Raw genomic sequence first — 15,815 nt, 5'->3', positions numbered from 1 at the left:
TTTCATTGGAAGCAAAGTAAGAAGAAGAAATGTGGGGTAACTCAATGTTTTGCAAAAATGATTTGCCAGGAGAATAGATGTTTTTCTTCAGTAAATCTTTAGTTAAATTTTGTACAGCAGGACTTATGGATTGGTGAAATATTATTTACTGTAAATGATATTAGTGAAAAGAAAGAACTGTTAGTTTGACAATTAAGTAAAAAGTCATGTAGACCTAAGAAACAGCTCTAAGTATTTTCTTTAAGTCTAAGGGATAAAAATCAAAAGAACAAAGTCAAAACCTTTGTCTTAAAAACAGTAATGAACATGTTTCATTACATGTAACACAGCTCACTGAACTTGATACAGTTTATTTCTGGATGTTTATGTCAAAGCTAGAGATCAGTCTGGTAAAATACAGATAAAAAGTCCTATGTTTGAATTGCCTTAATGGTACATATAGTCACAAGCATATACAAAAAACATTACAAAGTATAGACTTGTATGTGTAGTTATCTTTTATACATATATAGGTGTAACACAAATTATCTGCTTCATGTACATTATATTATACAAGACAGACGTTTTACTACCACTGCTTAGGTAGCACACATACCCATAGTTTTATATCACAACTTCACAAGGCTTTACTTGGCATGTGCAACATTTAATGAAGTATTTTGTGGAATTTGTGATACTGAGGTAAAATACATTCCACTTGAAAATAGTTTGTAACTTTACAGCTTTGTGTTTAGTAATGTTCTAGTTTGGCCTTAAATCTTTAAAGGATGATGAGGATGAAATTTAGGATAAGGTTACAAAAACTTGTGTTCGTCATGGCAACATTATGAACAGAACAAAAGAATAGATTGTATTTCTCACCCACTCATGCACCATGAGCTTCAGGTACTGAAAAAAAATGCTGTTCGGTCATATGTTGTAGTCTGTCCTGTCCAAACTCTTTCTGTGGCAGGAGTGTGCAAGATGTTTATATAGATATATTAGATATATATGTATTTTAAACCTTGCAGTGAAACCTCCAGTACTGGGTATTGATCCGTTTAAATTATGTACAATGATGTGCACATGCTTCAGCCAACACGAGCCAGTTGAGTTTCAGTCATTTGGGTGTTACCATTGTCCAAAACTGACACAGGATGAGAGGGTGAACCGGTTGGTGAAGTAGTCACTTCTTTTAGCAGGCTGACAGTAGTGTCTAGATTTCTTGTCTCTGCACTTTTTTTTAACATTTAAAGAACAAACAAAAAAAAACAAAAAAAAGGGCTAAGCTATGACTTTGAGACCAAGTTGTAGGTTTCAGCCATTTTTGCTGCACATTTATCCATCAATGTCCCAGCTGAACAGGTGATGTTTCACCAACATATCCTGCACTCCCTCTTTCAGTGGCTTCTGCTCCTTTTCCTGGGACATAAATGAAATGTGGAAAGCTTTTACTTGAAGTCAAAAGTTAGTAATGCATCACCTGACAGAAACACTAATCAGCAATTTTAATGAAAATATGTTTTATTATCTGCCTAAAAGAATATTGCCTTAATTAAAAAACAAAACAAAACAACACAACGAGTTACCATCTGGAGTCTGAAGGGGAAAAAAAAAAATCATGATACTGACCGCACATGATGACTATAGTATCTACAGTCAGCATAATAATATAGAAGTGAAATCAGTAGATCTTATAGAGATGCAGCTTTTTTCCCCCCAGAGGAGACAGTCTGACTTGCAGGAAGGAGATGGCAGCGTGTCACTAATAGCACTAGCAACTGCCATTTCTAGTCTACTTCTACAGTGACATGGAAAATTTTCTTCTTTCAAAGATTTATTCTACAAATGTGCCACCTCACTCTGAAAATGAAGGGTAAAAGAAGACAAAGAACACTAATACCTACGCGAATCTACCGATAGTTTGATGAGCGACATTACCTAGAGATCCCAACTAAAGAGGTGATGCTGAACCAGCACTTCCATAACTTCTGCTTTCAGAATAGCAGACTTCTGAAACAGTATAAGTCATAATGTTTTTCGTCACTTAGTTCTAACAAGTCGTCCTTGATAGTAAGACTGGCTCACAACCGCTCTATACTGAGAAGCTGTCACATGCTCCTTGACTCACCTCTTTTTTGTCGGGAAGCTCACAATCTTGGGAGAGACTGAAGGCAAACTTTGACAGGACCCTGAAGAGAAAACAAGTTTGTTAATCATTATCCTGATTGATACACAGCTTCACTTTGTTTAACTTTTACCCTTCAAGCTTCTTTCACATGTATATTCCTGTTTTTACACGACTGAATTCTGTGTGGAAAATGCAAAAGATGGCTCGTGGATAAGATACAGCCAACTTCAAGAATTTAACACTCGGTAACCATCCATGATTTGAGCAGACTGACCTGAGCTCACACTTGATTTGAACCCATCCGGGGCTACGAAGGAATGACCATGGGTGATACCATTTTTCTACAGCCGCCATGCTGGAGCACAACACCTCCAACCATAAGTGCAGCACCTGCTCACTGAAGAGAAACATGTTAAGATTCAGACAGACTCGGTATGAAAATATGATTCTACAGAGTGACTTCGATGATTTCAATTCCACATGCATGTGTGATGAAACTTACTTCAGGCCAACACACACAAGAGACCTAAACTTGACATCCATTTGGGCATGTGCTGCATCATGGCTCATGTTGACTGACTGCACTGCCTGAGAAGGTAATCAAAGGGAAACAGTCATGCACTTTATCAGTCCTCAGTGCTACACGGCAACTTTACAGACTAGAAGCTAAGCCTCATATTACTGACAAAACACTTGGTTATTAATAAATAGAGTGTTCACTCACTCTGTAAAGCAGCTCCTCTGGCGTTAGTACTTTTCCATCTTCATCTAACCTGGTAAATCCCAAAGACAACCACTTGTTACTTCCAAATCTCTACTAGCAGTAGTGCAAAAAGCACACAGTGCACTGAGCATACAGTTAACGGTAAATGGCCCATTTATGTTCTTAACAAAGCATCATGCAATGCTAATTAAAGTCAAGTGCATCCCTGATGGCCCGTGGAGAACATTACAATTTGGGTTAATATAGCAAAGAATAACACTTTATGTACACCTCACCTGTAGGTTTTACACAGGACTAGCCTTGAGTAAACAGAATTGAAGTCCCTCTCTACCTCCCTGCTGGCCGCCTGAGTAAAAAGAAGAGGATTTAATTTAAATTGTCAGTTTGACAGACGCATGTGTGATACATGGTACTATGATGACAAGACGTTTTCCTACCTCCTCTATGAATAACCACGGGTGACATGGCCCTCCAAGTATAGATGGTTTCTTCAGACCATGCTGAAAGATAGCCTTCAGAGCTGGACATAGAGTCCCTCTGGCCAGGTCTGTCACTGCCTCTGTCACAGAGTCGTCACCTGCTAGTGAGTACTGAAGACATGTACGAGATCGTCAATCACTGTTGAAGACACTGTATGATTCGACAGTCAGGACATTACAATAATAAAGAAGCAAAGACAAAACCTGGTGCATAGTTGATGACATCGAACACTGGAAGAAACATCAGCTAACTGGACAATTTCAAAGTGCTTAGCTTTAATTAAGAGAATAACGTAAGAATGTGCATACCTCCTTGCTCCTTTCATCAAGGATCTCAACAAACTTTGCTGGAAACCAGCCTGTTAAAGACAAAATTTATCATACAGCAGATAATCACTTACTGATCTTTTATATCAGTTGTTTCTATTGTTACATTTTACTTATGCATTTACTTTAACTTGATTCCTATATCTTTTACACAATTTTACTTATTTTGCACATTTTTATTATTATCACTTGTATAATTCTTTACTTTGTTTTTCATTTTTAAATGTGGAATGTAAATACATCTGCCTTTGGATCAGCTTTTTAAAATTTTAAATGTGCTAGATCAATAAAACTTTTTTGGCTCTTTATATTAAAAAAATAGAAAAAAAAAAAAAAAAAAAAAAAAAAAATTATATATATATATATATATATATATATATATATATATATATATATATATATATATATATATATATATATATATATATATATATATTTTTTTTTTTTTTTTATATTTTTATATATATATATATATATTTATATATATATAGATTTTTTTTAATCCCACATACCTCTAAGGCTGTTGAGTTCACCAACCCAGCAATGTTCGTCCTTTTGCGAAATAATCTGAGCGACAGAAGAATACAGCAGGATGAGACACAGAGACCAGACGGCGTTAAAGCTGTGCTTCTTTTTTGCCAGCATTTCTGTAAATTATGACTCACAGTGATGATGTCATTCTTTCTAAAGCCCAGTTCATCATCATCATGACGCTCAAAGTCTAGCAAAGCCTTTGCTCGTCTCCGTCGGTTGCGAGATACCACAAGAAAGTTTTCATGATCCCGCTGATGACTCTCCATGGAGTAGTCTGGAGTCAGATCCTAGACAGAAAAAATGGAACGGATCGATATGAAGTCAAAATGTGAGAAAATAATAATCTTAAAATTAATTCCACAATTTGGAAGTATTATAATGCTACAGACAGCAAATGAAAGTACAGCATGGCTGATGCTCTGTTTATTTTGGTTGATTGGTAGTTCAGAACAGGACATAAACACTCACAGTGCTGGAGTGGCGTGGATCCAGACAATGGAAGTGCTCTGCAATGCGGGTTATGGCCTCTCGCAAGGAGGCCACCAACTCAGTCTGCTTTATGTTCTTTGACTTCAGAGCTTCTGCCTCATCCTCCCCAAAAAGCAGGGAGGTCAGGGTGGATTTCCTGCGCAGCGACTGCCTCCTCACCACCTAAACATTTATCAATAAAATCTCAATTTTTTCCCCTCTTTTTGTTTAACAAAATTTTTAGAAGTAAATATACAACTCCTACTCTCCCTGTCTAAACCACATGACTAATAAATTATGCCAATACTATAATGACTGACCTTGTTGAGATTGGTGTTGAGTGTTGTGTTGTTGCCATTGCTGAGCTGTGCCTGTTCATTTAGGATGTAGGCTAGGTGCTTGTGTCTGTGAGCTTCCAGAGTTTCTTGGGAGAGTGTCCCTGCTAGCCTCATAGCCTCCCCTAGAACTGCAGGTGCGTCTCTCAGCTGGCTCGGCAAATCCGAAAGAGTATTAAAAATGGATGCAGAGTTCTCTGATGACACAAGTTCCTCCTCCTGGAGTAAAGAAGTAAATTAAATAAGATTAGGATTAGGATGATGGCTTAATCTTCCATCCTAATTGCTCTCCCCCAAAGAAAAAAATCGAATTGGTAACTGCACACACCGACTAAAGAAAACAATAAATGTAAAGCATTCAAGAAAAATACAAACTGCAAGAGGCTATTGAGATTCAGCAGAAGTACTGTGGCTAACCTTAATCTTGAGCATGCCCAGTGTCACCTGGAAAAGCACAAGTGACCCTTCATAGAAGAGCAGATCCCAGATTCTTAGGAGCAGACGGATATCCACCACACTGGCAAATGATGTCAGGAACCAGTGCAATGTGATCAGTGACAACTCTGGATGTTCAAAAAAAGAAGATGATGTTACCTACTGTATACAATGTACAGTATAGGGTGCAACTCACAACCCTTTTTCCACAACCCAAGGACTAAACTCTCATCATCTTTCTTGATGCTTGATCCTACCTATGTCATGCTCCTGCAAAAGGCGGTCAAGGGCCGGCAGGTACTGAACAATAAGTTGGCGGAGAACTCTCTGATCCGTTTGAACGCCCAGCAGAGTGGAGGAAAAGTAAGATGGAGGAAGAAGATCTTCGATCAGGGCGCACATCATCCATAGTGCATCCTCCTCCTCGAGAAAGAGCAACAGGCAGGAAACAACCTGGATGGATGAGACAGATATGAGAAACAATGAGAGCGTAAAGAGGAGAATACCTTCTATGCTGAATCAGCTGCTCTGAGTAATGTAACTGATCAGACAGACTCTCTATGTATGTGTTCTTACCATGCCAGTGCCCTGACAGTACCCAATGTCAGGGTAGAGCCATGCTAGGCTTCTCAGTACACGTCTCAGCCTTGGCACTCCAACACTGGTCAGACTATTGAAACACGCATTGGTTGGCATAGTCCGTAACAAGTCCTTCTCTATCTGAGGGACAAAAGATTAAGATGGGATCATCCCATTATTATTTGAAAGATCTTTAAGGATTCTGCAGAGCAAATGAAGAAAAATAGTGCAAAACACCCTAATGCTTGAAGTCTAATCTCCAAATGTGTCAGACAGATTTGTTGACTGTGTTTAGGCAGTACTTTTTGAACTTAATAATAATAATTACAATAATAAGTCTTCACACATTTATACAGTTAGGCATTTTACCTGTTTAGCAACTGTGGTGTCATCATTAGAGCTGTTCTTGATGATTTCTCTGTAAGAGATCTCAGAGGTCCTCTTCTTTTGAAGGGCTCCAGACAGACGCATCCAAAGCTAGGAGAGGAGGGGGAAAAAAAACGATGTTTCAGTAACATCACTATATAACTAGCTTGCTTTAACAGTATTTTAGACTTCTAGTCAATGCTACAAGAAACAACACTGATGGTAAAGCTTACCTGTGGTCTCATACTATGAGGTATTCCTCCTAGCACCAAGGAATGCAAACGCTCAGAGCGTGGAAGGACAGGATCAATAAGATCCCAGGTCAGGTCACCTACTGTGTGGTTATGGGTGAACTCCAGGTGGGCTTGCCAACGCAGTCGCTGCTGGGGGTCTTCACGCTGGGGCGAGCCCTCAGTGCCCAGCCAAGACTTAGGCTCCCCACCATCTAAGAGAAAGTAATATATTCAGCCTTAACTTCAGCTTTAGTTTGTTATCTGTGCAGGCTCTATATTAAAATTGTTATAACTTACAAACTCTTGGATTAAGGAGAACAAAATAATGGAAAATGGTACCAGCTACAATACTGTGGGCATTCACTGCAGAGATATGAAAGCTGCTTCACTTAAAACAAACTCAGCTGAGTCTCCAGGAGGACTGGAGAGAGTAGTCTACTTTTGCATGAGTTGTCAACCAGCACACTTCAGAGAAGCAGAGAATTCTGCTTTCATCATTCATGACATTGGAACCATAATTGTGTGTATTTGGATTGTTTTTTAAAATCACTAAAATTTGGCTGATAGATTAACAAAACCTTTTTCTGGGGTTTAAAACTCAAAATACACACTCAAAGACGATTCAATAAATAGCCTTCTTCATTGTCATAATAGGTCAAGGCTGGAAAAACCCTGAGATCACATGCACTTCACCTACATAATAGAGCTACTATGCTCATATCTAAAAAACAAAATTTTTCCCTACTGCGATTCACCAAATGATGATAAAAAAGTTTTAAGACAGAAAAGAATTGTCTGTGTGTGAATGAGAGAGAGCAAAAGAGAAGACATGGATAAATGAAATACCCTCTGTGTCCACCCTAAAGCCAAATTCATCATACTGGAGTTCAGCCTGCTGTGAAGAGTCTTTCTGCAGAAACAAAACAGTGACATGCATTTAATCGGTGAACATCTCATAGTAGAAACATGACTATATCAAACAAACGTGGCTATAAAGAAGTGAGATTAATGGTTTCAGTGCCATTAAAGGAGCAGTGTTTTAAACTGATGAGATCACCATGGTAACTTTTGCTGAACAACGTTACCGTCGCCCAAACAGGCTACAGTAGATGTTTTAGATATAAACCGGCAGCACAAAAACACATTTTAACTACGTTTTTCCTCTCAATTTAAAAGTAACCTCAGATACATTATATACAAACCTGTGGGTTATTTAATTGGTGATTTAAAAACTAAATATTTAAGGTTAGTCGTAAATACCTGATAATGAAACTGATAGAACACAGAAAACAAAAACGATAAGTCTACTGATATTCATACCAAACCAATTCATGGATTATACACAATCAAAAACTTTTATTTCACTTTGATTTGGGCAAACACTAAAGGGAATTCCACCCCTCTTTCACTGTGGGACCATAACCTTGAATGCACTTAATTTTTTTAATATATTCTTTATTAACCTCCACAACTCACATCTTTAACTGAAGTAGGCAGCAAGCATTTGATTAGTCCATTTTTTTGTTGAAGAAAACTAAATAAAGATGGATGTAGATCTGTGACAGCCTTTAATATTTTTTTCTCAATTTCTAAAATCTGAAATGTTCGATTTCTCAAGAAACTTGTTTTATCAACAATGTGGGAAACCATATTCTTACTTGATGGTACTTGGCCAAAATGTCCTGGGGCCACATGCTTGGGGTAAGAGCCGAGAATGGCCCACCAGGAGCTGGTGTGTAGGTACCTAAAAGAAAAAAAAAAAAGAAAAAAAAGAAAAAAGGTCTTATTATATCCATCTTTCTATTGCTAAATCCACACACACACACACACACACACACACACACACACACACACACACACACACACACACACACACACACACACACACACACACACTCCAAAGTTCTGCAAAGAAATTACATTTTGCAAATATACCTGACATTTTGATGATTGAGTTCAATATGGTGGGACACCTGGGAGTAAACAAGTCAGCAGATAGCCACTCTATAGGAAAGAAACAGGTGCTGAGAATCAGTTGGCAGTTTAGATCGTCAACATTTGCATATTTCAGAACGATGCTGAAGCTAGTCAGTCCTCCAGCTGACAGCACTCCGTATGTTTGTGGGAAAATCTCCAGACACATAAATGACCTTTACAACCACTAACCACATCAAATTAGCAAACATTATAAATGTGTTTGTCTTCACTGTTTCAGTAGCAACTGTAATGTTTGAAATCCTTCGGATACCATAATCAGTTACTCAGGACCTCAGTCCATTTTGATACTATCCAAGTTACTATAATGTAAACTAGAGCTGGGCGATAGAACGATAACGATATGTATCGCGATATAACTTTTACTCGATAGAGAAATTAAGCTATCGCGATAGACCTCGCCGCTCTTGTCCTCTAAAAAAAAAAAAAAAAAAAAAAAAAGATCAGCCAATCCAAATTAAGTAGCGCAGAGCCGAACCAATCACAGCCGCAGCGTCACGTCGCGTGACTTGTTACGTACAGCACAAGTGCCAAGCCGCATGTGTGTTTGTTTGGGAAGCAGCCAGCGGGTAATGGAGGAATGAGTGTGCCGACTAGAAAAATCAACCGAGCGTGACCGAAGAGAAAACAGATGATGGTTCCAACGCCGGAGAGATTGTCGAACGGAAGAGCCATAGAAGTTCCGTAGTGTGAAGGTATTTCGGCTATTTCAAGTCTGACAAAAAACAGAGTAGCGTGCACTGTAAATTGTGCCGAAAGCAAGTCTGGAAATACAATAAACTGGTGCATGCGTCACACTGTGCGCCATGTTATTGTTTCGGTGAAATTAACTTCTACAATACTGTTAATTCTACTCTCTGCAGTATTTAAATGCTTACATATACACACACAGTTACTGTCCCTCCACACATACGACTCGGTTCTGCTTCTATGCCCCAGCTTTGTTTACTTTTTCCCACCGAGGCTTCTAGACTTCTGATTGGCCAACATTTCTGCACGGTTAGGAATCTAGCGCCACCTGCTGCTTTGGCATGTTCATAGCAGCGTTTTCCTTCATTTCTGCCTTTATGTGTGGACGGGATTATTTTTTAAAACGAAAACGGAAAATCTCCGTTTTCAAAAATACCCGTGTACGTGTGGACGTAGCCTCAGTCTCTGACTGGAAGCGCTAATTCGTCATTCGGCTTTTGTCAGACTAAAGTAACTGTTAAAACTGTTTGAAAAGCTAAGCTATACAACAAGGAGAGATTGAGAATTTCCTTTTAGTTCTCAGTTTATTTGATATTGACAAAAGTTAGTCAGTTTTGTCTGTTCTTCTGTAACACAAACTAAGATTTATTTTTAGAATTAATATTTTGTTTCTAAGTGGAATTGACAATTTAGTAGTCTGTTTCGTTTGTTCTATTTTGAAACTTAAACGCTTTAGCGGCTGCCTTTTGTGTAGTTTGCAATATTTGCCTTTATTTATCTGAAAAAGTCTCATGTTTCTTAAGTACATCTACCCTGTTGAACTTATTATGGGAAATAAATAATATAATAAATAAATAAAAACAAGCTGCTGATTATTTCACATTTTACTTGTGAGCAACGGCACATTTAAATCTTACAAATATAGTTATTTGGCTTATATCGTGATAGATATCGTTATCGCCTGAAATGAAAAAAACATATCGTGATATGAAAAAATCTCATATCGCCCAGCTCTAATGTAAACCTACCTAACTGCTAAACAAATACGCCATTCTTCAAACCAATCAAGTACAAAGAAATTGTCCAACAGACCAACAACAATGTAACAAGCAAGGCAGTGCCCCTTCTTCTAGAACGAACTCCAGGACATGCAGAGCTTCGGCACAAACACAGAGAGGAGAAAAAACAAACAAAAAAACAAAAAAAAAACAAACAAAAAACCACGAGATAAAGAGAATTCTTGTTTCTCTCTTCAAGGCAATATGACTGCTGTAATTACCAGAGGCTAACTATTCTACTAAACTCTTTGTGTATGTACAAATGTGTGTTGTGATGCTCTAAATGTAGAGCGCACATCTTGGGGTAAAATTAACATTCTGTGAGAAAACCATAAAATGACTTGCGCCTACAAACACACAACAAAGACTTAACATACCATGTATTTATGAGCTTTTGTCTGCAAGATTTTAGCCTTTGCATTAAAGCTAAAAAAGTGACTGTTTAAGCATATAAATAAATTACATGGCAAATATTGGCAATGAAGGGGAGCAAAGTGGGCCATCCCTCTACAGCACTGCGACAAATACCATGATCTCATCTAACTGTTGGTACAAAGTTGTTAACCTCAGTACAGCCTTTCTGTGTTTTAGATATTATCATTAACAATGGTGTTTCCACAGGTTAATATTCACAACTTTAACTCAGGTTCACACACTTTGCACACTATGTAACTGCAGTGGGTGAACCTGTCCTTCACCCACTGTCTGCTCCGGTATAATATCCACTCTAATAACAATGTAATAAAATAAAATAAATAAATAAAACAAAAAGATTAACAAGAGAAGTCTACAGAGAGTCTGTATATGTTTCGCCCTTAAGGCATTCAGACCATGATTCTGCTCACTATAAAACAAAACAATCAACAACAAAATAAAAGGACATTTTTCTAAAGTCAGAATGGTCTAGAGGACACTGATTTATTTACAGCCTTTGTGTGTACATTTAAACAGCACTGTGCTTGGGAACAACCCAACATTTTTCTGGAGGATTTGTGATGAAATCTGACTTTAATGAAAAGATGCAGTTTGTATTTTACCCTTTACAAAACAGAAAGCTAGAAAACTATTCTTGGAGTAATTGTGCGATTATTCTGGCTCAATTTTTCTAAGTAATCACTGCAGCATTTCTAACAAAGTACAAGTCACATAGGCATATCAGGAAGATGTATGTGTAATGGCCGATATATGGTTATTGGACAACTTCAAATATCCCTCTAAAATGATGGATTCTTGCCATTAGCATCTAAGAAGATTTCGAGTCTCAGTTCTGTCTTTTGCATACAAATAGTAAAACACTATATATGGTTTGTGTTTGATAGATGTTTTGTGGGCAAATACAACAAACGAGTTGTTGCCCCAGAGAAGAAATAATACAGTATATCAGTAAGACAAACCACTACTTGGAATCTAAGCAACTACAACCATAACCTGTGAAAAGAGGCTCGCCTGCATGCAAACACGCTGCCAAAATGATTCATTCTAGCAGCAGGCTTGCGGCATGAAGGGAGATTTAGGACTTAAGAGATGAGAAATCAATTTGAGGTCTGGAGGACGGCCAAGTGTTTTCAGGGAAGCTCTGTCTAACTGAGGGAGGCCTGGGATTTTAGAGCATCTCCTTTACAAGAACATTAACAGTTTAAACACCTGCCAAAGAAAACCAAACATTACAAAATCCATCCTGCAAACTGTTGCACATATCAGTAATCTGACAGCAAAATTCGTCCGCAAACCCGAAACAAACATAACGAGCAAGTTCTGAGTAACCCACTATGAATCCTTATTCTCATAATATCAATCCTTATTCTCAGAGTCATCGCAGAATGCGCTCTATACTACAAAGAAGAACACCAAGTTTGCAAACACGGATACATAAAATACGATTGTGACTCTGCATGTGATTAATAAAACACATCGAGTATTTTAGATTTTGTCGAGAAAGGCAAAACTTGGGCAGAAACAAGTCACAACTTTCAGGAAATGAACAGAACTAAGGTGACTTGGAAGTTAATGCTCTCACATGCATGTGATAAATGGAAATCATTAACTTGTTACAGTTTTGTTCTCCCAAGGATGTAAACAGCACAGACAAATCAAATCACTTCATCTGAGGACCTTCCTGGACCTATAACAAAGGGTCTTTCATGCTTTTTTCCTCTCCAAACAAAATAACATCCTTTTCACTGCGGAGGTGTGGCTGTACTCACAAGTGTTTGCACACACACTGGTCAACACCCTGTTGTAAGAACACCAACAAGCAACATCCTGCTGTGCAAACAGGCCAAGAGTATGCATCGTGCACAGCAAAGCCCTTCCTTTTAAACACTATAAGGAAGCTCTTACTTCTACTCTAATTAGAGTTTGTGCTGCCCCATCAGCCTGCCCAATCAGCTCTACCCACTCCACTTCCCCTTACACCTCCCCCAGCTGTCCCTTTCACTAACCACAACATTGGTGACTCATGTCGCCTCCTCACCAAAGGAAGAAGAAGAAAAAAAAAGGGTGTCGGTGTATGCCAGAGCATCTCTGCCTTGTGCCCAACAAATCTAGCTTTGGCTGAAGAATGACAGGCGCACACCTTCAGTCTCATTGGCAGTCCATCTGTGTGTGTCTCCCCTCTTACACACTGGCATGCATCGCATCTAATTATAGTCTCAGTTAGACTTACGCACACATACACGCAAAGGGATGCTCGTGGAAGGCCACTTCTTTGAGTGAAAGTGCTGGAAACTCCCGTCTAAATACCCTTACTTCCTCGTTTCAATGGAGTGTAAGGCAAGAACCTGCAGGGAATAGGCGCTGTATGACAAAAAAGCACTGCATCACTCTTGTCAACATCTATCTGCAACACCCAAGCTCTGTTGTCAGTAAGCCATAAGGTTATGCATAAGGCAACAAGTGACTCTCCTGCGTCTGATAGCACTACGAGGCACGTTTGAGTGTAAATCATCTGTTGTGTTGGTACAGACTGCAGCATCTGTCAGCTTTGTATGTGTCATCGTTAAACCGTTCAGCTGACCCAGAAATGCTGAAACGTTAATGGTAGACCACACGTGATGCTACCGACTCACACACACACACAAATCTCACTGAATATTCAGTTTTTTTTATTAACTTAAAGATATGTATGAAGCACAATGCTCAGATATGATTCAATTATTGTTACGTCAAACCCCCAGCTGACGTCAGTTGCAGCTACGAGACAATAACACAACATTTTCTTTCCTTAAAAAACACCCCCATCAGGGACAACACATTTGGTCAACACCACAAATGTTATCAAACAATAAGCCATGAAATTTAACGCTCATACATTCATATTGACTTGTCAGCTGTTAGCCAAACATGCTACGTTTAGCTTTTAGCTAGTAGTTAGGTGCAAAACGGTGTACCACGGAAGGCCTGTCCGATTAACTTACCGTGACATTATTCTAGCGAACGCACGCTAAGGTTTCTGGAGGACGTGCCTTTTCGTTTTTCCCCTATAGTTTTAAAGAGAAAACGCCATATGCTATGCCATTGCCATCTCTCGCCTCGGACGTAAGACTTCCCAATACTGTGCACCTGCTAGTGGCGACGTGTAACTCCGACGTATTCTTACGCCCTGTAAGGCTTTCCCAGTTCCTTTTCCATCGTGGGAAGTAGCGCCAGATCCCGGAACTACAATTCTCAGTCAAAAATATCCTTCCGCAGGTGGGGAGTAGGTGACGCAGGCACACGACGTATCTCTTTTTTGTTCCATTCATTCATTCATTCTTTTTTTCTTTTTTTTGATACTCCCTTACCTCATTCAGACCAGCTACGAAAACAACCAGACACGTTTCAGAACAGTGCTAGTCATGACGGGTCAACCAGTAGCTGTTATGGGAGTTTGTGCTAACTCCAATTGCTTGAGTTGTTTTTTTTTGGGTTTTTTTTTCAAATAAACCTCTTTAAAAATAGGTAAAGACAGAAACTGCAAATGAGAAACCTCAACTGTCACTGCATATATCACTGTTATTTCACAGTAATTAATGTTTATTTAATTTATTTACTCTTATTGGTATTAAAGTGTATTCACGCACAATACAGCGTATTCCACTGTCCCTTCTCTTTCCTTCTTTCTAATATTGTTAAGCATTAGACAGCAGCTTAATTTTTAATCTAATTAGCTGCTGATTGAAGCCACATCACGTTGCTCTTACATGACTACTCCACAAGATGGCTGTGTTTTACAAAAGCCTTCTCCTACCCTCTCGAATGAATTCGTTTTAACATTAATAACGTCTTTCAGATTTAGTTATTGTTAGTTTAGTATTTCAAGTTTACTATCATTAATCATCATTTCATTATTTTTTAAAGGGATTCATGCTTTTGTCCTTTATATCAATATTCTTCATCTTTATTTTACAGTGATGAGCATTCTGAGTGATGAGCATGCAAACCACAGCTTGACGTCAATGCCTCTCAGCGAGTTCCATAATAATAATTTAATCTGAAATGATAAATAACAACATAAATAACATCAGAACATTTGAACATACTATCAGCTTTGTGATGCTCTGTTGCATTTTAAATCCATGTGGTCCTTTTCTTTTCCTTCTAAGATGCCAACTAGTTTATCCATTGGGTGTTTACCGAGGAGAGGGGAAGTTTGTTGGCTCTCGGGGCCACAGAGCAGTTGCTTGGCTTCTGTGTTTATAAGTTGCTGGTGCCACTGTCAGTGTCAGTGATTTACCTCTTTACAAAATCATTAACAAAGCTAATATGATCTGCATAATGTAACCCACAGAACTCAAGGCACGTGCTGTTCTTCTCATACAAGCACTTTTCAGCTTTATCCTCATACAGCTCCTGGTAATACTTGTTATTTATTGGATAGTTTTTTGTTGTTGCTGTTTTTTTAAAACACTAGACTGCAGTGAGGATTCCTGTGGAAACATTAAAGCGCACATCTCCCACCATCCACTATTATCCATCTCCATATGCCAGCCAACTATCTTTGCTGTGTACTCTTAGAGGAAACTGGCACTTGGGGATGGCACCTTGCACATTTTATGTAAGTATTTGGAAGCCAGGCTAAATGAATGCTAAAACCAAACGATCAGTTATTTTCCCATCTCAGAGGAAACTTGAGAGGAAGCTCTTTGATGCTGTAGCTGAGAATGTGGACTGTGCCACTGCATTTTAATTTCTTACTTATCTGTGTGTGCATGTGTGTGTGTGTGTGTGTGTGTGTGTGTGTGTGTGTGTGTGTATGAAAACTCATATTGCACATCCTTCTGACTGTGAACCCATGATCTTATAAGTGTTGAACACATCTGTATATCAAATGCATTTTCACAGCTTCATCCTGACTTTCAGCGGTCTTCATGTCTTTTTTTATGTTGGTTTTTTTGTTTTTTGTTTGTTTTGTTTTTTTGCTTACAGACACATTTATACATATAAACAAAAGTTAGCAAGTCTTCAGCATAAAAAAAAAAACTAATTTTATATACCCTTCCAT

The 15,815-nt window shown here is 38.5% G+C and overlaps 1 protein-coding gene across 2 annotated transcripts; it reads right to left on the bottom strand.

Annotated features, from left to right (window-relative positions):
* Positions 1-78: 78 nt before the first annotated feature.
* Positions 79-13,976, bottom strand: sgsm3 (small G protein signaling modulator 3). 2 transcript variants are annotated; one of them, XM_085270939.1, is made up of 22 exons: positions 13,750-13,976; positions 8,526-8,594; positions 8,249-8,334; positions 7,437-7,500; positions 6,591-6,802; positions 6,361-6,468; positions 5,989-6,132; positions 5,670-5,865; positions 5,395-5,540; positions 4,963-5,196; positions 4,643-4,825; positions 4,306-4,461; positions 4,153-4,207; positions 3,623-3,672; positions 3,272-3,424; positions 3,110-3,180; positions 2,835-2,883; positions 2,613-2,698; positions 2,385-2,507; positions 2,111-2,171; positions 1,921-1,992; positions 79-1,401 (listed from the first exon to the last, which is right to left on the bottom strand). In XM_085270939.1, the coding sequence occupies exons 2-21, from the start codon at positions 8,530-8,532 to the stop codon at positions 1,921-1,923; spliced, it is 2,256 nt and encodes a 751-aa protein (XP_085127065.1). In that variant the 5' UTR covers positions 8,533-8,594; positions 13,750-13,976; the 3' UTR covers positions 79-1,401. The 2 variants fall into 2 exon arrangements, with proteins under 2 accessions (XP_085127065.1, XP_085127064.1); XM_085270938.1 differs by lacking the exon at positions 1,921-1,992 and having other exon boundaries at positions 13,750-13,975.
* Positions 13,977-15,815: the final 1,839 nt, after the last annotated feature.

This window comes from Mchenga conophoros, linkage group LG4, assembly GCF_057382185.1.
Source record: "Mchenga conophoros isolate Kocher_MC1m ecotype Shallow Benthic linkage group LG4, M_conophoros_male_GT1.1, whole genome shotgun sequence".
Taxonomy (NCBI): Eukaryota; Metazoa; Chordata; class Actinopteri; order Cichliformes; family Cichlidae; genus Mchenga; species Mchenga conophoros.
This window is presented reverse-complemented; position numbering and strand designations above follow the sequence as displayed.

Excerpts from the sequence above, each read along its gene's own strand:
- sgsm3 (XM_085270938.1), bottom strand. Across the intron at positions 6,803-7,436 it reads CTTTAGGGTGGACACAGAGG|ATGGTGGGGAGCCTAAGTCT; the intron begins GTATTTCATTTA and ends ACTTTCTCTTAG. Across the intron at positions 5,866-5,988 it reads ACTGTCAGGGCACTGGCATG|GTTGTTTCCTGCCTGTTGCT; the intron begins GTAAGAACACAT and ends TCATCCATCCAG.